Below are 22117 nucleotides of genomic sequence, written 5' to 3'. Positions count from 1 at the left end.
GTTACCTCCCTTGAGGAAACAGAGGCAGGGTACACTCGCCCTCCAGTCTAATTCACTGATAATGTGCTGCAGGTCACAGAGTGCACACTCAGCCACGGAGACCTGGCTGATACCATGTGTGCAAGGAGATGGCAGTGGGGAAAAGGGTCATTAAAAATGCCATGTCACATCCTTGTCTTACCTCACAGAGAACAATCCCAAATGAAAAGATGTCCACCATCTCATCGTAGCTCTGGCCTGCAGGAAACATAAGACAGTCAGCTCTGTAAGACACAGTTGCCCATCCAGCTATGCCAGGAGCTGCCAGGCCAAAGTTTATCTAAGCCTGTTCCCTGGAGGGCACTAAAATAGGTGACAAAGCGAAGGCTTAACTCTGAGCAGGGTGAGTCACCCCAAGATACGTACACACCAACTGCACCTTCCCATACGCTGCCACCACAGGTTTTAAGCCTGCTCCTTTCTTATCCTGGGGAATTGCAGCACAGTGCAGGGAAGTGTGTTGTACAGACCCGGGTATCAGCTCTGAGCAAGCGCTCGGGATAAGTGTGGGAAGCTTTTGCCCGTTCCCCTTGACTGCTGTTGTAATGCATCTCCACAGTGCAGTCAGTGCTCAGCTTCCCCAGCAGGCAGCGAGTCCCTCTGCAGTGACTGCAGGGATAATAAATTACACACCGGCAGCACTTTGATCCCGGGAAGGCAGGCAGGCTCCAGCCTGCCACGCTCTGCTTACAGACACATCCCTCCCAAGCCAGTATGTGGTAAACAGAGGTGATGTCAGACTGTGCTCTTGCTGTTGTTCTGACAAATGGCAGGACTGAGACAGGCTCTGAGAAACAGCCCCAGACTCCTGGGGTCTCCAAGGCTCTCAGGCCTTGAGAGAAGGTGAACAGAACAGCACACAAGAAAGCAACATGGAGAAGAACTGAGCTGAGGGAGAAGAGCCCAGTCCTCCCTTTCCTGCTGGACTACGCTGGACAGTGCTGATACCCCAGCCAGCCAAACTGCCCAGCCTGATCAGACAGACCTGCTCGTCAGGAGGAAATTGTGTCCATTGTATTCCCTCACCTCCAATCCTGCACGAGTGGCTTTTCCTCTAAGAGTCTCTGTTGAACCTTAATGCAGCTGAGGGCTGCATGCCAAAACCCTGATTTCCCTGCACTTGGACAACTCCCACCTCAATCCTGAGGCTTCTGCAAACCTGGCAGCAGATGGCTTCTCCCTGGATCTACACAGCAGCACACATAAGCCTCATCCTGGAGTTTAACCATGCCCTGTTTCCAGGGGCCGTTCCAAAGCATGAGGCTGTAACAGAAACTGATCTCAGGTTCAGTCTTATCTTAGGCCTCTTTGGTTTTCCCTGTTATCTGGATTACAGGAAGCTTACATCTGTTGCCCTCCTGAAGAGTCCTGTTGTCGAGCCAGAAACATTCCCTGGGCTGGCACAAAGGCTTACCAGGTCAGGTACTGCAGCTACAGCACCTGTGTGTATAAATAAGCTCCCACATTAGCACGTCTAAAATCACTGGCTCTAATAGGTTTGATTGTTACTGGGGCCAGAAGCTTTCAGCAATCCTGTCATCCCTGTACCCTGTCACAGCTGTCCCCTCCCCTGCTGCTGCTCTGGGATCTTACCATTGAGCATCTCGGGGCCATCCAGTACGGGTTCCCCACCACCGTGTAGCGCTTCTTCCTGTCGCTCTTGCGCAGGGTTCGCTTCTTGGCCGAGGGTTTCTCCAAACTGGGCTTTTTCCTCTCCTCCACAATCAGCCGAGACAGACCAAAGTCGGCCACCACCACTGTCTTATCCTGCACAAGGGATTGAGTACAGCCCACTGATTACACTCAGCTCCTCTCAGGAGCAAAGAGGCTGCAATTCCTGTTCGCTGAGAGGGCAGCTGTTCCAGCTCCCTGCGGCCAGATGAACATACAAGATGCATAGACAGGTGTAAGACACCCAATTCATGATCCCAACCCATCATTTCCTCCCTTCATTGCCTCATTTCCCATGTGGTCAGTAACACTTATCCCTTCAATTTGGCTACACTTGCCAGGGTGAACCTGGACCTTTCCTTTCAGACCTTCCTCTTCTACCTGGCCAGGAATTAAGTTGGCCTTTCACCCTTGGTCATTTTTTTCACCCACATGCTCATCTCCTATCCCAGCCAAGTGAACAAGGGCAAGGTTTGAGGGAATGAAGCCACATAAAACTCCTGTGACCCAGAATTTCAAAAAAGGAGAGCACACTCGTGTGCACACCCCCACACACTTGTCTGAATCCTGAGTGCCAATAAAAAAAGTCATCAAGTGGTTAAAAGAACAGAAGCAGCTGTAGAGAACATCTCATAGCTGAGATAAGGAACAGAACTGTACTAACTCTGATGACTGTTACAGGAGTTGTTACCAGGGGAAAGGGGGGAAGAGAACAGAACACAGAAACAGAGAAAGCCAGATCAGTCTGGAAAACCCTGTGTGCAGATGAAGCTCCCTTGTTTAGGGCACTAGAAGCCTCTCTGAAATCAGTTCCACCCTGACAAAAGAGGAAGCATCAAGCAGAGAAAACCAGGGGAGGAAGACACTAAGGAGAGGAGCAGCAAGCTGTGGGAACAGAGGTGTTGCTCACCAACTTGATCAGGCAATTGTGTGAATTCAGGTCTCTGTGAATGATGCACATGGAGTGCAAGTAAGCCTGGAACAGAGGGAGAAGAGCTGGTGTTAGGGGTTCCCAGGTGGGCACGTCCCCTCACATTTACAGACTCGAGAACCTGATGCCAGTAGTCAGGCAGGGTCTGCAGCCCCTCATACACCACCCTGCTGAAGCTGCTGACCCTGTGACAAAGGAACAGCCCAACTCACCATTCCAGAGGCAATCCCTTTGGCAAAGCTGACCTTCTGCTGCCAGGGAAATGGGTCCTGAAAGATAAGTCCTCAGTGGTCAGTCCTATCTTAGCAGCTGGGGACAGCAATTCCTCCACACCAGGGACTCTCACAGCAGCCACAGACACGACACAGCCCCGGAAAGAAGAGGTTTCCTGCCTCAGACCCACACACAGCTAAGAAGCAGCTTTACCACACAGCTCCAAAGCAGACTAAGAACAAGCAGATCAGGCTGGTACAACCAACCCCACAGTCAGGCTCACGGAGCACAGCTCTCCCAGGAATGCCAACTCACTGCACTGCGGAGGAAGTCCTTCAGTGTGCCCCCCTCGATGTACTCGGTGAGCAGGTTCAGCTTCTTGTCCTTGTACAGCACCCCAATGAACTTGAGCACGTTGGGGTGGTCCAGGCTGCGCATCACTTTCACCTGCAGGCAGAGACATCCCACCCCAAAGAGTGAACGGAACAAGTCCTGACAGATTGCTCTGGGGTGACAAGCTCTCCAGTGCTGAAGGTCCCCTCCAGAGATCAGAGAACACTCAAACCCCAACCTCAGTCAGTTAAGTGTTGCCTCTTCATTTTCACACCGTGCATTTAACCTGATCTTAGTCATTAAGGAGAGCACCCTTGAGCTGGGCTAACTTTTCAGAGCCAGCAGCTGTCCAGGGCAGCTCTCAGCTCTGTACTGCAGGTGTCAGGGCTGGACCAGCGGTGTCAGGTGCTCAGGGAGCTGCCTTTAAGCTAAATCTGACTTTGGAAAACATCGTAGGCACCACCAAGAAGATAGTTCAGCTTAAATACAGCAGGAGTCTTAAATATCTTATAGATATTGGCCCTCATCCTTTGTATTTATGCACAAGGCTCAAGGGATAAATCCTTTATGTACTGCACAGCTCAATTTGCCTCAGACTCGGGCTGCTTTTTATCACTGAAAAATTAATGAACTGGAGCTGAAGCCACATCTATTGCTCAGTGTGAGTCACACTTCACTGCAGCAAACTTTCAGCTCATGTCAGCTTTTCCCCCTGCAATGTCTCCCACCTCAGCACCTTGATTCCTGCCAGGCTGCTGGCAGGATCGCTCTCTCTGAAGAATATGGAAGAGAGTTCCACCACACTACAGGCTCAGAAGCTTTTTGAAGTCTTGCTCCTACCTCTGTCAAAAAAGTCTTCTGTGTTTCCTCATCACAGCGAATCAGCTCCTTCATCACCATCACCTTTCCCGTTGCTTTGTGAGTCACCTGGCGGAAAGAAAACCCACAACTACAGGCAAGGTTCAAGAATACACAATTCCAATGCTCCTGAAACTCTTCTGAAAGAGAGGGTAACATTCCCCTCCATCCAGAGAGGAGGAATAAAGGTGGGAGAAAATTCAGAGGCCAAGGATCTGCCGAAAACTATAAGAAATTTCTCCTTTCGGAATCCAGCAGATTCTGTTTGTGAAACAGAAACTACCTAAAGCTGACAGAGGATCATGCCAAGAAGCAGAGCTGAAGCCTCCTCTGGGTAGCACAGTGCTGAGCATGCACACAGGCTGCAACTCTCCCCTTCTGTTGCTGAACTTGGACAGCTCTGGCTCCCTAAGATCTCCAGGGAACTAAACTAAACAACCACCTGGTCTCTAGGGACAGGAGGGGACAACGTGACCAGCTACAGTACTTGCTGCATCAAACCCAGTCGATCTGGAGTTTAAGAAAAGTGTCACTTTTTTTGCCTCCTACCCTTTAAAATAAAAAGCCTTTCAGAAAACCTCCAGAACTGCAATCCAAGACACAAGACCCTGTTCCAGCATTTAGGAAGCTTATGAGCTCTTGCAAACACTAATTCTGTTTGGAACCATGGGACATAACAAGGCTGGTATAGTGTGAGTGTGGAATAACATGGAATAACACAACAGAAGCAAGAGTACAATATTCTCCTGCTCCATAATCGAGCATCCATACACAGGCAGCGAGCCAGGGAACACCACACATTTCAGCCAGGGACATGAAAGCCAGAGACATCTAAAACCCAAAGATAAAGGGCAGTGAAGAGACAAAGACAAAGCTCAGTGGGATTCTTAAGCTGACATACCAGCAAAACTGAAACAAGTGTCATCATGGAACTCCAGGGGGGCAGTTTGAACTCCCAGAACATGCACTGGAACAGGATGGCCATGGGGCAATTTGAGCAGAAAAGAAATGCCTTTGTGCCAGTAACTGTGGGGACACAGGTGACACAAACATGCGACAGAGCAAAGGTTCCACTTACCTGCACCTGTTATTTCTCTATGAGCAGAGGAAAAGAGAAATATGCTCATTAGTATGGATCAAAAGCAGTGGGGTTGTAGAACTGGCACATCACCTCCCGTGGAAGCACGAGATGCAGATGGTGGCTGGACACCCCAAGGTTATACCCTTGTATATGTAAGGAGAGAAGTCCCATCTCATGGTGAGTGCAATCTGAGTCCTGAGGAGCTCACAGCACCTTAACAAGGCAGAGGAAGTTGCCCCCTGGTGCCAGGGATGTTGGGACAGGAATTGCTGGAGCACCCCCTGTCAAGACCCCAGAGCTAAAATGCAAGAGAACTGCTATTGATGGAGATTTTAACTGTGAAAGTCATGCAAGACCTGACCACTGCCCTCACACTGACAAGATATTTAGGCTCTGCTGTGAGTTCAGAGATGGTCACGACATCAGCCTGGCAAACCCCAAGCCTGCCACACTGAGGGTGGGTGAGAAATGCTCCGGGGAGCTGAATGCACCTCCTGCATAGGGAAGATGCCTGTAAGAGGAGGTGTGGCCTGTCACCTGCTCTGTCCCCCTCACCCAGGCAGCTGCTGTCACACAGGCACTCGGAGAGCTGAATCTAACTCAGGAGATGAGCATCTGTGGCCAAGCTTGACACTCAGAGGGGACAAAGTCAAAACCATCTGCAGCCAGAGACACTCAGGGAATGAAAGAGAAATGAATCTCAGAGCAAACCAGGGAAGATCCAAGACCAATCACTCTCAGCAAGGCAAACACCGCTGAGACAGCGGTGAAGGATCCTGAGACAGGCAGACATTGCTGTAATCAAAGTAAATGATGAATGTCTGGGGACCCCCTCACCTTGATCGCTTGTCCAAAAAACCCTTTTCCTAGAACTTCGCCATGAATCAGGTCACAGGGCCGGAAGATTTGCTGGGAGCAGCTGGAAGAGGAGCGCAGGGATTCGGAACGACTGATGTCACGGCTCAGCAGGAGCGGCTCCTTTGGAGAGCTGGGGCCAGGAGATTTGGAGATGCTGTTACTTCTCCTAGAAAACAGAGAAGGCAGGAAGATCAGGGAAGCTGCTGGGAAACGTCTGGTCCAACATATCCCATCACTCGCTCCTAAGGGACCAGTTTCTATGTGTCCTTCAGGGCCCTTGATATCCCCAAAGCCAGATGCTCTCCCAGCACTGGGGAAGCTCTTTAGGAACCCAGAGCAGATTCCAAGTCAGAGCTGCCTGACAACAACACACCTCCTGCACTGGCAGTCAGGGATGGAGCTCTGGGAAAAGGGGGAGGAAGCTGTGAAGACACAGCACTTGCTATCTCTAAACAAAGATTAAAACACTGGTAAAATGACTAAATGAGCACCTGAGTGCCCTACTCTTGTAAGACAAGGTCTCAGCCAGATTCCCCTTAAGGACACATCCTTCTCCAGCCATTTAAGGCTGGTAAAAATCTGACCTTTACATTTTTTTAACTGAAACTCAGTAGCTTTTCTCTGCTAACAGGAGAGTTCCTTACTTCTATTAAGGAAAGTCTGTCATCCTGAAAGGGAATGGAGAGAGTACCCATCAACAGCAGAACCCAAAGCTCTCCATGGCCTCTCCAATGATTTATCCCACCACCCACATCAGAGATAAGCCACGTCCCCACAGTCATGGCGGTGCCAGGCCCGGGCACAGAGCTGCCCAGCCAGCGAGCACAGGGCAAAGCCAAGCCAGGCCAGAGGCAGCGCTTCCGAGTCTCTACCTGAGGGAGCGCCGGCGGAGCGTTCCTTCCAGGTTCTCCTTGATGTCCAGCGGGGACAGGGAGCGTGGGGAGATGGGTGGCTTTATGTGGGTGGGCAGGCGGGAGTCCAGGCGGAGCCTGTCCAGGCGCTGCGAGACGGGGTCGTGCTCTATCAGCAGCTGGAGGGTCTGGCTGGTCTTGCGAATCAGTTCCTCCACCTGAAATCAAACCAAAGGACAGCACTGCAGCACATGGGAGGAGCACAGACAACAGCAGACAGAGAGCACCCTCAGGACTCAGAGGAGAGAGTTCAGTGAGGTCACCCCATAGCTGTGGTTTAGTTGTGTGCACCACAGTCTGTCAGACAAATCAGACCAGCGGCACAGAAGCTCCTTGTGCTGCCCGATCCTTTCTGGTCAGCTCCAAGTAACCGACACAAAGATGTGGACAGGCTGGAGAGGGTCCAAAGAGGGGCCACAAAGATAATCCAAGGGCCGTGAAGCTGCCGCGTGAGAAAAGGCTGAGAGAATCGGGTTTGTTCAGCCTTGAGAAAAGAAGGCTGAGGGGTGACCTTTATCACCATGTTCCAGTGTTTAAAGAGTGGCTACAAAGACGATGGAGACTCCCTTCTTACAAGGAGTTACGTGGAAAATACAAGGGGTAACTGGTACAAGTTAATCCTGGGGAGATTCCAATTAGACACAAAAGGACAGTTTTTCACAAAGAGAACAATCAGCCCTTGGAATAATCTCCCCAGGGAAGTGGTGAATTCCACAGCATTGGACACTTTTATGTTTCAGCTGGACAGGGTGCTGAGCCATCCTCTCTAGACTGTCCTTTTGCCAAGAAAGATCGGACCAGATGATCCTTGAGGTCCCTTCCAACCTGGTATTCTATGACTCTATCAAATGCTTTTCTTTTTCTGATAAGTGTTCAAAAAACTACACAAGTTTCCACCTCGAACAGTGCTGTAAAAAACAGCTTTGAAAGAGCTACACAGAGATTTATCTGTGAGATGTCTTGTGCTCCTTGTGTTCTCTTCAGCACCAACAAAAAATAAAACCCTTGGGAAGTGAAGGTAATGGTGGTCTCACTCCACTCCTGCAGCACCACCTGATATCTGTGTAAAGCTCCCCCTATGATCAGCTGGGCCCTTGTGAATAAACAGTGTCCTCTCAAAGGCTCAGAACAGTGCACTTCACTAGCACTACCTGGGAAGTCTTCACAGCCTCTCTGTCCTCTCTCACAGCCCTGGACTTTTCTTATTGCCTCCCTTTACATTTGAATGCCACAAAATCATTCCTGCATCCTAACTGCATTTCCATCTGTTACATTTTCCTCTCCAGCTGGAAGGCAAAGCTTGTCCTCATGTCTATTCCTACTGTCAGCACAGAGTGCTGGGGCTGTACACACTGTGTGTGGGGTGGGAGAATGGTGTCAGGAAACAGAGAAGGTGTAGGAAGGCAGAGGAGAAGGAGGCTTCAGAACAGAGCTCCACCCACCTCCTCCACCTGTAAGGTGCGAATGGGAGCTCCGTTGATCTCCAGGATCCGATCCGCAGGGTGGATGGCATTTCGGACATCCGGGCTGATGTGCATCCTATTGACTCTAAACACGGGAATTACAGTGTGTGTGAGAAGTCAGTTTAGCCAAAATTATATAAAAAAAAGCTTCCCTTCATATTGGTGTTTTGCAATAAAACAGCACTAATCGACCAGCACAGGGAGCTCCCACGAGACCGAGTGCTTCGGTCTGATCTGGTTTGGAGAGAGCTCGCCACGACCAATGGCAAAATTGTCAGTCCATTACAATCCTCCAAATGTCTTGTGTCCAGTGAAGGAGACAGCACTGAGAGATAAAATTATCAGTTAAGGTGGTCACAAGACTGAAATGGAGACCAAACACAGATGAGAGGTCCCTGCGATGCCGAGATCCTCCCAGGACAGCAGCGCTGCAGGATCCATCCCAGCTCCCCCTGCACAGACACGTCCACTGCACACAGCCTGGTTGTACTCACTCTTTCACCTGGACACCAGTGGCATAGCTGGAGCAGCTCCCCCCCTCCACAGACACGGAGAAGCCCCTCTTGCCGTCCGTGGCGGCGGGCATGGAGATGAGGGTCAGCGTGTAGGGCAGCTGCTCCCGCAAGGACTCCGTGGAGTGCTTTTCTATCATGGGTGTCAGCACAATCTGGTTGTGGCATTTCCCACTGAAAGAAGTGAAGAAAGTCATCAGGCAGCGTCCTGTCCCCCCCTGCCAAACTCACACCTAAGTTCTCTCACTGACCACAAGCCGCAGCTTTTAGTGCTTGCAGCTTTTAGTGCTTACACCGTTCCTTCTTCCCTCCCTCCAAAGGCAGCTTCCTGGCATTCCTTAGAGTAGCATTTGGCGGAACAGGGCTTACACTCAGCAGGGAGCAGCTCCTCTTACCAGTAGAGAGTGGAATGTTGCACCAGTGCATAAGTGTCCCCATCCTCGATGATCACTTTGCAGCTCATACAAGCGAAGCACTCGGGGTGATACTTGTATTCGCCAGCCACCTACAGACGGAAGAGGGAGTAACTTAAGCAGGGCCAAAATCCATCAGCACATGCAGCTCCTGTTTTCCTCTCTAATTAACGAGATCATTCACAGCTCAAAGTCAAGCGGCAGGTTTTTACTGGAGAGTTTTATTAGCCCTTTCTGTCTTTCCTGAACCCCATCCTTGGCACCTTGTTTGCAGAACTCCAAAACAAACATGTCAGCATGCAGAGCAAAGCTTGTGTCCCAGGGACCTCTGCTATATTTGGCAGCTGCTCAGCTATCAAAAATAGTTGATCGTCTGCTGGAGACTAGTAAACAAGGTATTAAACCTTCCTGTTCAGTTGCTCTTGGCAAGATAACTAATGTTACGCCTGAATTAATAAAGCTGAAAGGGCTTTTTTTTTTTTTGGCAGACAGGCAATGCACAAATTCAGATGCTTTACCAGCCAGCTGACAGAAAACTGAGACAAAAATACCTTTAAAGAATATTTTTATTCATTGATCTGTTTTTCTGTTCTCCTTATGAGAACTCCTCTTATTGACAGTATTCTGCAAAGACTTCTGCAGGCAATGAGAAATTGTCTGCACATTTCTCAGTGCTGCGTTTTGAGGTGGCAACGGTATCCCTGAGTACCACACTGCTTTTATTTAGGCCCTAGAAAAATAACAGTCATGTTTCATTCTGACAGTTTTAAAGGTTAAATATTTGCAAGGTTGTGGCAGGAGGGGAACATTTAGGTGAGCTCCATATTGTGCAGGCAGAATTCAATGCTTCAAAAGCAAGTTCAAGCCCGAAGCAACTGGGTCTAACACTATTTCAAGACACCATCAGCCTGAAAAACCACTCTGGTCACAGCCCAGGTGGGACTTGGATGGCAACATTCCCCAAAGCCAGAACCTGCTGCTTAACCTGAGCCGAGAGGTTTGATTCTACCCTGCAGTGGAAAATCACCCTGTGCAAACACTGAGGCACTCACTGTGTTCAGAAACCGAACACGTCCCCCAAATCACTCCTCTGCTTCTCAGGCCTGTGCATTTCAGCACTTCACTTTCTTTGTTCATACACTTCAGATCCTCACAGCTCCCTCCTTCAAGGGCTACCCCCATGCAAAATCAATCTTCATCTACAAGATGCACACACAGGCTCCATTTCTAATCTTTGATTAGAGAAGCAAGGAGACTGTTACCTTCAGGTTATTTGCTTATCTTTATACTAAGACAACACCTAACTACGTTTGAGGAGTTCAGGCAGGAATCCTTCAGTCCTTACCATCACAGGTCCAGTCATCAGCAGAGAGCAGCCATGGCAGGATTCCCCAAACTTCCCCCAGTAGTCTTTGTGACAATACAGCTTCCCATCTTTCTCGTAGTACCAGTTAGTGAGGGGATCCTGACATTCAGAGCACCTTGAGGAAAACAAAGGAACAAAGTTCCAGGTGGCAACAAGTCACAAATCAACAGAAGAGGTCCTGTCCTGCGTGGAGGACACAGACATTCAGCAGCAGCTCACCAGCAGCTCTTCTAGCTGTGGATGGACTAAACTCTACTGACTCCCAATGCTCCTTCAGCTGAAAATTAGCACCAAACCCAAGGTTTGTAAGGAGAGGTGGAATCAACCAGCACAAAGTGTAAAACAAATCCCACACATTAAAACACACCAGTAGCTTTATTAATTCTGCTTTATATTTTGCTCCTCTGCTCTCTCTCTCTCTTCCTGGATGCAAGTTTCCAGCCACAGAGTTGCCCAGCACAGAGACAGCTCTGCTGTGTTCCTACTTGGTGTTTCTACAGCATCAACCATCTTGTGCCAGAGCACTTGTCCCCTCAGCCAGTTTAGGAAGGGGCACAGGGAGGCAGGATCCACTTCCCTATGCAACACAGAGCCAGATTTGCACCAACCTTTGTGGAAAGCTTTTCTAGTCTTCTGTAAGCAGACCTCTCCCAAAAGCTAAACAACTCTCCCCCCTCCCCCCCAAAAAAAAAGAAAAGAAAGAAAGAAACAAGGGAAAAGATGCAGCAATTCTGCTGCAGATACCTCTTAGCAATCACCAGCAGAACCCAGATGTTCAGGCTTCCTGAACACACAGTAATCCTGCCTCTTCAGCAGCAGGGAGGTGTGACACAATGGAGAGATAAGGCACAGACAGCAGTTGCATCACTAAAGATGATTCCATTAGCCCTGGGCAGCACGTTCTCAGACTTTAAAAGGAAAATTAGTCTGGCAGTGGCCATTGGTGAGCCGGGATCCCAGGTGGGTTAGTCACCAATAACCGGGATCCCAGGCGGGTTAGTCACCAATAACCCGTTCCGAGAAACACCTCGAGGATCAATGTGTCATTTCTCCAAAGGTGGAAGAGTCTCTTTTGCCTCTTACCTCAATACCTGTCCCAGTTACTGCACTGGGGTGGGGGGTTAGGTCGGTGGGGGTCCTCCCACAGCACCCAGTGCACTGGAGTCACTGGTGGCATTGGAGGTGCACTTTTTATGTACTCCCAGGGCTAAGATGAGAGCTACTGTTGACTTCACCTCTCACAAGCTTCCCAAAAGCTTATTTGTGCCAAAGACATTCCTTGTAAACTCCACCAGCTTGTAATGAGCGTGATGATACGTGAAGCTGGTTGTGCTCCAACACTGAGAGTTATTTGCTCCATCTCAAGAGACTGCACAGCAACAGGGTAAGGCTGCTTGTAAGCAGCCTCTGGTTTTAGGGGAAAACACCTCATGAAGTACTTAGTGCCATACCCTGCCCTCAGGAAGATTGCTCCTTCTAACATATTTGGCTCATAACAGTGTTTGTTCTCCCAGCTGAGGAGCATCAAATCCTGCTCCCCCTCCAAGTGATGGGAAAGGACTCCAGCACGTGCAACAGGCCCTGCCAATTCTGTCTGGAGCAGAGGGAGCAGCGAGTCAAGGTTGCTGTAGGTGGTACATCCATCACTGCAGCCCCAGCCTGGGGGCACTGCCGTGGTTACACCCTGCTCATGGTATGCAGGAGACCCAGAGGGCATTGTGCCTCCAACCACCGGCCTTTGGCTTCATCTGCAGTAAATACCCCTCGCTGAACGAGCAAGGGGGTGAGTGGGAGGGAGAAAAGAGCAAGTGGAGACTAACAGCAAAGATTTCTATCGCCTTGTGGCAGGAACATCTGGCTCAGCACGGGCAAATCGGATCCCTCAGACTTATCCAACTTCTGCATGCATGCCTGTACCAGTGTGTGCTCCAGCACTGATTACATCTTCCAGCAGGGAGCTGTGACCAGACCTGCATTTGGGATGCAGACAGCGATGCTGGAGACTGCTCCACCTGGCTTTCTGTCTCTCTCCAAGCAGGTGGGTTACTTATTTATTTGTTTTTAGGCACAACACCTTCCCTTCCTCACCTCTCCTCATATTTACCTTCAACCACCCCTTTTTCTCCCTAAGAAAATCTAAAATTTCTGCAAAAACTTCAACTCTATTTAGGTGGGCTCCAGGGGATTATGTACATTTGTCTTTCCTTTACCCCTCTTCTCCTTCTCCGTGGTTTCATCCAACCTCCCAGCACTTGGGCTTTTTTGCTTCCATCCGGAAATAAGCACTGGTACCTAATGTGAAACACACCCACAGAAAAACGAAGGTGAGGAGGTGGAGCCAGCAAGCAGTCAGTTCTTTGCTATGTAATTAAACAAATCTGGGCAGGACAAGTTTGCAGCTTAAGGCTCAGAACCCCACCCTGGGCAATGAGGCAACAGGAACAGAGTCCCAGAGAGGCTGGGAATGGGCCTAACTGGCTGCTTCCTTAATCTCTGCCAGCAAGAGGACAAGGCTGCAGCCCACAGTGCCAAGCAGCACCTTTGTTACTCACCATGCACTCTGGAACCTGGGACAGGCTTTAGGTTTGACAGGTGTGGGACACTGGCTGACAGCACAGGTGTGGTTTCAGTGCCTCGGCCCAAAGGATAAAAGCATCACATGGTTGTTCCACACGGCTCTCACTGAAGAGATTGCTGAATATTATCCTGTCAGAATTTTATCACAGAAGATACAACTTCTTCCTTTCCCTCCTCACTAGAGCTGTGGCACTGCAGCAGGGCTCACATCAGCTGAGACACGAACACAGCTACTGCTGCAGCTATTTAGCAGCTACCCTTTGCCAGCCACCATGACCAAAGGAAAGGAAGATTTCATGCTCCTCCATGCTAGTCGTTTATAGATTAGAAACCACTAATCTTCTCCTCGATGATTTGCTGTTCTTATTACAGAGTAACAAAGCATGGCAATCAAGTTTCATGGAGGGCTGGTAACAGCCCTACCTGCCGTGTTTCCTCTTGCTGCCCAGCTACCATTTTCAGAGCCACAGAACCTTGCTCTGATTATACAGACCAGACCTCACGATTCTTCACTTCCCAGACAAAATACAATTAATCTGCCTCCCACAGCCATCCCCCAGGAACCCCAGGCAGCATTTGGGTGCAGTGCTCAGTCGGGGTGATCTGCAGCACAGCAGGTGCAGGAAGAGTTCACAAATCGCTGCTGGATGGACTCTGGGTTTTGTGGGGGGTGGCAGGAGGATCAGGTCACAACAGGTAACCAGCCTGGTTTCAATTGATGTGGCATCTCTTTTACAGCTACATGAAAGCCAATACCTTCATGGAAGCAAAGACTTCCCTGGCACTGAAGAGCCAGATCCCTGTGAGAAGGGCTCATTAACAAAATGCCCCCCTCACACTCACTGTGGGGCCGGATCAGTTAACGCTAGGCAGGCTCGGGAGAGCCCCGGTTCCAATCCTGCAGGCAGCGCTGGGGGGGGCACAGCCACACAGCCAGAGCTGCAGGATGAAGCACAGCCCCAGCCTGCAGCTGACCCAAGGGCTTACTCACCCGGGCTCAGCAGAAGCGTGTGCTCTGCCCACGTAGGAGACACCAGCCAGGGAAGGACAGATACTAGAAAACGGACTGCTAGAAGACAGAGTGTTTAAGCTCTGACTATGCAAAACCATTTCCACACACTTAAGAGAAGGTGTATCTATGGCTTAGCATAATACCCTACACATATTACAAATAATGAAGTGCGCTCACTTTCCCTCTTCTGAAAGCAGATGCTGTTTCAGAAAGTTGGCTAAAGAAGCTCATCAAATGCACAACAATATTTACTCTTGTCCTAGACTGCTTCAACAAAAAGCTCCTTATTCCCAAATCAGCACAAAAGTGTTTGCAGAACAGGATCAATAACAAGCAAATCCGAGCGGAGGGATAGGAGGCAGACAATGAAAGTGCAAGCTGTGCTTTTCCTCATCCATCCACCTCATCAGCACATCAGTCACCAGCCCGGCTGTGTTCAGCCCCACTAACTGTTCTCACCGCGGACATGCAATGCAATCAAAGCTTGATTCTGGAGCTATCACCTTTCTCGAGCCTCAGTTGTTCAACTGGACCAAGAACAAATAAAAATTGAATAAACCAAAATACCCCAGAAGAACCCTTTCCACGCAGGGGAAGTGTGCTGCTCATCCCTAGTTACCCGCAAAGCACCTGATTTCTTTCCTCAAACAGGATTATGCGCTGCCTCGCTGCAGGTTACATCACCTTCCTGCACTCCCACAGCAGCACCTCGGCTCACCCTGTGGTGCCCAGGCACAAGGAGCTTTGGAAAAGAAGCAGCAGCAGGCACAGTAATCTCGTTCCTGTGCCAGTGAGCGAAGCACGGGGCACCGGGCACAGTGGCACATCCCGTGCTCCCTGAGGGGGAGCCTGCCTGGGCTGCGCACACACTGGAGCCACTCTCTACACCCGAGAGCTGGGAAGGGGTTGGCAGCAAGAACCTCCCCTGTTGCCTCCTCAGAGACACACAGGATCCCAGTTTGAGGCCGGCTGTTCCCGGCACACACGCACTGACGCTTTAGGATTCCATCACAGGAGGGGAAACAACACTCTGGAGGTCCAGTGCTAATCCTGGGCAAGACTTACCGAAAGGGATCCTTAGGAGCGAAGTAAGCTGGGGCAGACAAGTAACTTCCCATCTTCAACACTGGATAAACCGGCTCAGCCACAAACTCGTCCAACTGCCTCTGAACAGCTCTGTTCTGCCAACATGGCAGCAGCCAGGGCTCATTTACTCTTGCGCTGATTCAGATACTTCACCTCTCTTTGAAGCTGCCCAAGGAATGCCAGGTCTCTCGGCTGCTCATTCCTCTTCAGACTTTTCCCGGCTCCCATGGCCATAAACATCTCCTCCCGCACTCCGCAGCAGCAGCACCTCGGGAAGGACAGAATCCCTGCTAACCGGGCTAGTTGGACATGCTGCTGCAGCGGTTCCTGCGAGCTCTGCTGCCTGCTAACTATTGTCAAGTTTTCCCTTCCCTGGTTCCACCCAAGGGTGGGAGGGGAGGAGGAGCCATGGCAGGCGGACAGCGGCGGCTCCAGAGCCTCAGCAGGCTCTGCTCCTTCACAGGGGTGGAGCTCTGACCCAAAGAGGGGCTGCGTATTCAGTGCTGAAAGAGAGCAGCTCTGGCCACAGGATACAAGCACAAACACGTGAAGCTTCTCTTTGCAGCAGCGGCACATTCAGATGGAGAAGTCAAGGAAGACAACGAGCCGCATCTCCAAACACATCAAATTAACGTTTACTATAAACATTCCTAAACCCCGCACAGTGAATGGGGCTGTACTGCCTTCACAGCACCTACAATCCCTTCACCCTCTTGCAGGAGGTAACTCACAGTGTGCTGCAGCCAAGGAAAACCAGCTTCCTTTCCAACACTGTTTTAACAGAGAAAATTACAATCCTTTAACCGAATCTTCATCTCCTGACTGGAAGCTGAGGTATAAATCAGCACAGAGCACTCTCTCCCGCTCGTAGCACATACAGTTGTATCATTGTGCTTGTCTGAAGCCAAGAATGATCTCTAGTGACCTAAGCAGCTAAAGCTGCTCGCAAGACACTCAGAAATGCACCAAACATGTGCTGCTGCCCCGAGCCCGCCCCTTTCTGTACAGTCAGCAAAGCCTGGCGTGCCTGAACACAGCCTGCAAACCGTGCTCTGTTCCAGCGGCAAGAGCACTCCAGTGTGCTTTTCCTGGAGATGCTCGTCTCAGCTGGCACCCTGTTCCAGGGACGCTTGGGGCTGGAACAAGGCAGGCTTGGCTGCAGATTTGACAGCCGCTGCTCGCTGTTGAAGTAAGCAGAAAGCCAGGCAGCTTTTTGGATTGTTTTCTTTTTTTATCCCCCCCTCCTTTTTTTTTTTTTTTCTTAACTTTTAACAAGCAGGCACCTTTCTGAAGGGAAAAAAAATCTCCCCATTTCCCCCACTGAGCGCAGTTTGTAAGCCCGGCTGTAAAAGTGCAGTGAAGCCTAGTGCTGCAGAGCCCGACGTGCTCGTCAGCTCCAGCACGGGTCTAATTCCTTCTGACATTTCACACAGCTCGACTGGAAGCAGCAACACGGTGAGTCTGCGTCTAGGAATGCGCTCTGGTCTCCCACATTCTCTATATGTTGCGTGCTGAAAAGGGGCCAGCGCTCGCAGCGCGGCGATTCCCCGGCCATCGGCACCTCCCCGCGGCGCGCAGAGCCCCGCGCCGGCACAGCCCTCCCCGCCCGCCTCACCTACGGACAAAAGCCTTGCCCCCCAGTCCTGCTGCCGTGGGCTGAGCGCCCCCCGAGCGGGATTCCACGTGACCTCATAAATCCCAACTCTTCAGACAAAACCTTTGAAGATTTGATCCACAGATGTGATAAGCAGCCAGCTAGTCTGTGAATGAAGCCAGCAGATAAAGCCCAACTTCAAAGTAATAAAAACCACCCAGACAGCTAAGCTACGAGGAAAGGATTTTGTTTAAGACTTCCTTAAAGCCAAAGGACACATAGTCAAATGTCTATTTAAACAGGAAACATCTTATCAAAATGATTTTACTTTTGCAGCAAGCCCCAGCAGCAGCAGCCAGTAAGTTACTTTTGGCTACACAGAATTCTCCTGTTACTTCTTGCCTTTTCTGTTGTCTCTATGACCTATTTGAGAACACAATGTCTCTGATAAAAGGGCTCTGGAAAAGGTGTTAATGTGTTCCTGCATTCTAGATCTGAATTCCTGCCAGAATGACTGTACTTCAGAAATGCTGATAAACAGGTGTGTGTGTTCGTGGGGGGGACTTTTTTCTATGTAATTTTACTGATACCATCTCTGGGGGGCCACAATGCACCGAAGCAAATTTCTTTTTCACCAAGTGAAGTCAGACATCAGCATTTTCTCTCTCGCAAACGCTGACAGCATTTCCACTACAAACAGGTTGCAATCCCGGGAGGAAGTTGTTTTCCTTACGATGGTTTAGAACCGTGCAGGAACTTTTGCCAGAAGGGCTATAATAAATAAAAAGGAACACATGAAAAACCTCGACAACGACTTATATATTTATCACCAACTGGGTCGCAGGCATTACAGATTTATCCCCACAGAAGCGATCACACAGCATGTGATATAGGAGGTATATCTTAAACGAGCTGGGGTTGGGCTGAACCTCTCAACACATTCTTTACCACACAGCTCCTGCACGTCTGCAGACAGATGTATTGCTCAGCACATCCACCAGCCCTAAGACACACAAATTTATCCTGGCGCAGGCAGGCACTTGGATATGTGTGGGACCGGGGGAAGAGGAGTCTGCAGCCAGCCTTTCTTTCAGCATGGGCGCAGCTGGAGGCATTCCAAATACTTCAGTACAATCCCAACACCTCACTGCAATTCCAAGGCACTTACATGGAACACGTGCTTTGCTGCTGTTGTAAGACACAGTCAGCTCCTGAAACCAATCTCGTTTGGGTCTGCACGTCCCTCCGAGAGGGGAATCTCGAGTAAACTAAAACAAACAGCGAAGCAAAGCCCACCTCCATCGCTGCATTACTTCTGAGCACCAGCACAGCTCCAGAACAACACAGGGAGGCTTCCCGGTGCCTCACACCACTAAGCACAACGTTAGGGTGGAGACAGGATTTCTATCTGCTCCACACTCACCTAATGGCTGCAGATCTCCTGAATGTGTGTGGGCTGAGAAGCAAACCAAAGAAATTCAACCTACTAGAACCTCACAGGTTATGTGTGGTTTGGGGAGCAGTGACTCCTGCACAACCGGCAGTAACACTGGCACTTCCACCACTGCATCCTCACTCCTCCCCCGGGCTGTGCAGAATCCTCGGGGAAGGATCCCCTCTCACTCCCGTGGAAAGCCTACCACAGTCTGGGCTGGGTGAGTAATTCCAGTTAGCTCGAGGTGATAACGCTCTGATAACAGCGCCCTAAAGGACAAGCTGCCAAGACAACTAAAAGAAAGTCTGGATTGGAATGCCCCGTTCCTCCTTAAATATAAAGGGTGGTCATCGATGTCCCGCAGCTGATCCACTCCCCTGAGGAATGTGGCCACCTGCAAAGTGCTTCATTGTTCCTTTGAATCTGTGAACTCTTGAGCAGTCCTGGTGATCTGTGCACTAAGAGGCAACTATTTCTCCCTGAATCTGATAGCGAGCTGGCGATTTCAATGCTGATGAAGACACCCCCAAAGCAGCATTCCCAGGAGTCTGCAGGATTAGTGGAGAGCTCTCACCTCTGAGGCCCTTATCATCAGCTTTCTGTAACTGCCAGAAACTGGAGAAGACAGGGAAGAGGAAAAGATTCTTTTCTTCCTTCTTCTACCTTAATTCAGCTGCCTTTTGTCACTACTGATCTTTCCCCTGCTCTCAAATTCAGCTGCTCTGAGTATAAACCTGCCTTGTGCTCACAGCTGAAAAGCTAAAGCACCAAATATCCCCACAATTTAAAATAATTTATTATACACCTTTGCTTACATCTTCTTGTGTCCACATTTCTTACATTTGTGCTTCTTATCCATCCATTTGTCTTTAGGGCATGAAGCTGCTTTTGGAAAATGAAGGCCTGTGCCAGTTTGAACCAAGAGAAGTGATCAAAAGTCTAGAAAATACAGTCTGGAGAAAGAAGTAAGTCCAGGATTTCTTCTGTCTAGGAGGGACTGATGGGAGAAACGATTGCTGCTTTCTGACAGGAAAAGGTTGCATGGATAACAGAAGCAGGGAAAACCTTGTTTTCTGTGACCATGTCTAGAAGAAATTGATTTAAACTGCAACACAGGGGATTTCTGGAGATTCTGCTGAAGGATAATTAAGTGCTAGTAAACAGTGTGGGAGAGCAATCCCTACAGTGGCTGGAGATTAGGAGAGCAATTTCTTGATCATTCCTAAGCCACAGAAATTACTTGCTTCAAATGTAAGCTGATGGTTAGAGGATATACTAAAACAGAAAACAGATTTAGAAAAATACCCTCAGAAGTCATCTGGTTTATCCTGCACCCCTAAACCAGGTCTTAACCATATTCAGTCTTACCACAAGTTTGCCTGGCTTACCTTCCCCTGCCCCCAAATGGAAAAAGAACCAAAGTCATTTACTAAGTTTTGCTGAGCAAAAAATTATTTCTGTAGCTCAGAAAGTAGGGCATTTAGCACAGAAAAAAAATGGCATTCAGTATAGGAGAACTGCATCTGTGTAAGACAATCAAAACACCAGAGCTGGCAAATTAATAGTGGTTCTCTTTCTGCTCAGCAGCCTGGAGCTTAGGGCATCCCCTGGATGCACAGGGAGCTAATCCAGGGCTGTTTTCCAACCAGGGACAATTGTCACACTGCAGAGACCAGGGATTCTGGGAACAAACTACTTCTAACCTTGTTCCACTACCGAGAAATGCTCAAAAGGAGCATTGGTTTCAAATTCCCTTCAGAATTCCCAGCAGGAGACAGAGCCAGGAGTTCTCCTGCGCTCTGCCAACACTGGGCCATTTTTTCCAAGTATCCATTCAGGGAGAACAACCCTCTGGTGGTTACAACAGCCCTTGTGTTCCAGGCTGCCCCAGTAAAGATTAACAGGGCCTGAAACGGAGCAACACATTCAAAAAGAGTGCAAGCACCTGAACCCTAAACAGCCTGTCAGGGAACTCACTTCACTCTGGGTAATAAGGCAGATTTTACTGTGATTTAAATAAATTTTGGTTTAGTACTTTAGCTTTCTTTATGAGTTAAACAATTTCTTAACTATTTCAAGGCTATTTAATTTCAGCCAAAATCTTCTACAGCAAAGTCAACTTATTGCTTACAATCACTTAAATACAATAATGCAATCTCTGACCAGTATAAAAATGCTTCATATATATTTAGTAAGACACCAAAAGCTCACACCTTTTAGTCACACAATTGTTTATATTTTAAGTTAGTCCAAATTACGTCACAACAAAACAGAAAGCCATGAGAATTTTTCCTGAGGTCACATTGCATTGCATATCCATAAAAATCTGATGTATTAAGCAAAAAAGAAGTATTTGTTCAAACTGGATTAACAGTTTCTGATCACCATCATCTCCAGTGGTTTAGACCTAGTAATGAAAAATTTTGGATTCATACAGATTTTTTCTGCTTCCCTTTCCTCCTCTGGGGAAAAAAAAAAAAAAAAAAAAGGAAGATGAGCTTTTCTGCTCTTCAAACTCCTGATGTTTCAGCTTTTAATTAGCTGGTTTTGGTATAAACTAACTGGTATATTTTTAAATCTGTAACTGTAAAATCATCAGTAACCCATCACCTTCAGTTATTTTTGTTGAAGATATACTGTGAACAGTTTTTCAAGGTTTGGCTTTTGGCTGAGATTTCTGCTGCAAGTCTGTGTTGCTTGGCTACTTAAATTAGATTTATTTTATAGACCATGGTAATATACATCCTCTGTTGTTTCATGGTTAGGAAGGAACTGAACCTCAGCTCTCTTCCTTCCTAAAAAAGTTCTTAAGCACCCTGCTACAGTAGGAATTCCAACCACCATTTCCAACTATTTTCTTCATATGCATCCAAAAGCATTTTCCACCTGGATGCAGTCTACAGGCTGGATCTGAATTCATGATTTTCAAATAATCAAAACTGGTTTTTTAACAAATACCATGTCCTTCAGATAAAGCCATGCAGCCTCATCTGGGTCTTCTCATCCCATCCTACTCCAGTTCAAATGGGCAATATCCCTCCAGAAAGTGGGAATTGTCTTTAACTTCATTTGTCATTAACAGTGGGAAAACAAAACCAACTCAAACCACCAAAAATAAAAACTGGGAATAACACTTTATTCAAAGGTATAATTCAAGTCAGTACCTTCTATTTCATAATATGGAAAAAAGTTGGGACTGAAAACAATAAAACCAGCAAGCTCTGGGTCAAAAAAAGCTCTTCCAGTAATCCCCTGAGGTAAAAGTGATCCAGCCCTAGGAAAAAGGCACTTTGCCACTTCTCTCCTTCCCTTTCCTGGGGTAATGTTTGAAGTTCTGTGCAATGCAATTTCCAAATCCAGCTGAACTGTGAAAAGCAGTGACCTTTGAAAGCCTGCGCTGTCTCAACAGAGTTCAGAGGCACAAAAGTACATTCAGAGTTAATTCACAACAGACATTGTGACAGGAGCATCTAAGAAACGTCCTCAGCCAGATCCAACCCAGCCGATTCAAGCCCAAGGACCAGCTGGCCAAGGACCAGTTTAAAATATCCCAGATACACACACAGGGATTTGCTCGTCCCTCAAGCCACAGCAGAGAAAACGCAGGTTCCAGGGACAAAGCTCCTGCACAGGCAGTCGGAGGAAGGAGGGAAGTGACAAAAACTTAAATCCTCCGAGACATGGATGTACGTCAGCTCCTGCCAGAGCCAAGCCTGCCCAAGAATAAACAGAGCTAACGAGCCTGGAGCTGTGCCAATCAGCAT

The 22117-nt window shown here is 48.7% G+C and overlaps 1 protein-coding gene across 1 annotated transcript in view; it reads right to left on the bottom strand.

Moving 5' to 3' along the window:
* LIMK2 (LIM domain kinase 2) overlaps positions 1-22117 on the bottom strand; it is a 30605-nt gene that overhangs the window by 4111 nt on the left and 4377 nt on the right. Inside the window, 13 exon segments of the mRNA XM_050318696.1 lie at positions 182-237; positions 1633-1650; positions 1653-1806; positions 2621-2686; positions 2854-2910; positions 3170-3301; positions 4028-4114; positions 5964-6150; positions 6857-7053; positions 8338-8443; positions 8853-9044; positions 9266-9375; positions 10629-10764. Of these exon segments, the coding sequence (XP_050174653.1) occupies positions 182-237; positions 1633-1650; positions 1653-1806; positions 2621-2686; positions 2854-2910; positions 3170-3301; positions 4028-4114; positions 5964-6150; positions 6857-7053; positions 8338-8443; positions 8853-9044; positions 9266-9375; positions 10629-10764 (1498 nt within the window).

This window comes from Myiozetetes cayanensis, unplaced genomic scaffold (assembly GCF_022539395.1).
Source record: "Myiozetetes cayanensis isolate MyiCay16 unplaced genomic scaffold, myiCay2020 scf21, whole genome shotgun sequence".
Classification (NCBI taxonomy): Eukaryota; Metazoa; Chordata; class Aves; order Passeriformes; family Tyrannidae; genus Myiozetetes; species Myiozetetes cayanensis.
Note: the sequence above shows the minus strand (reverse complement) of the source record. Positions and strands in the feature narration are given on the sequence as shown.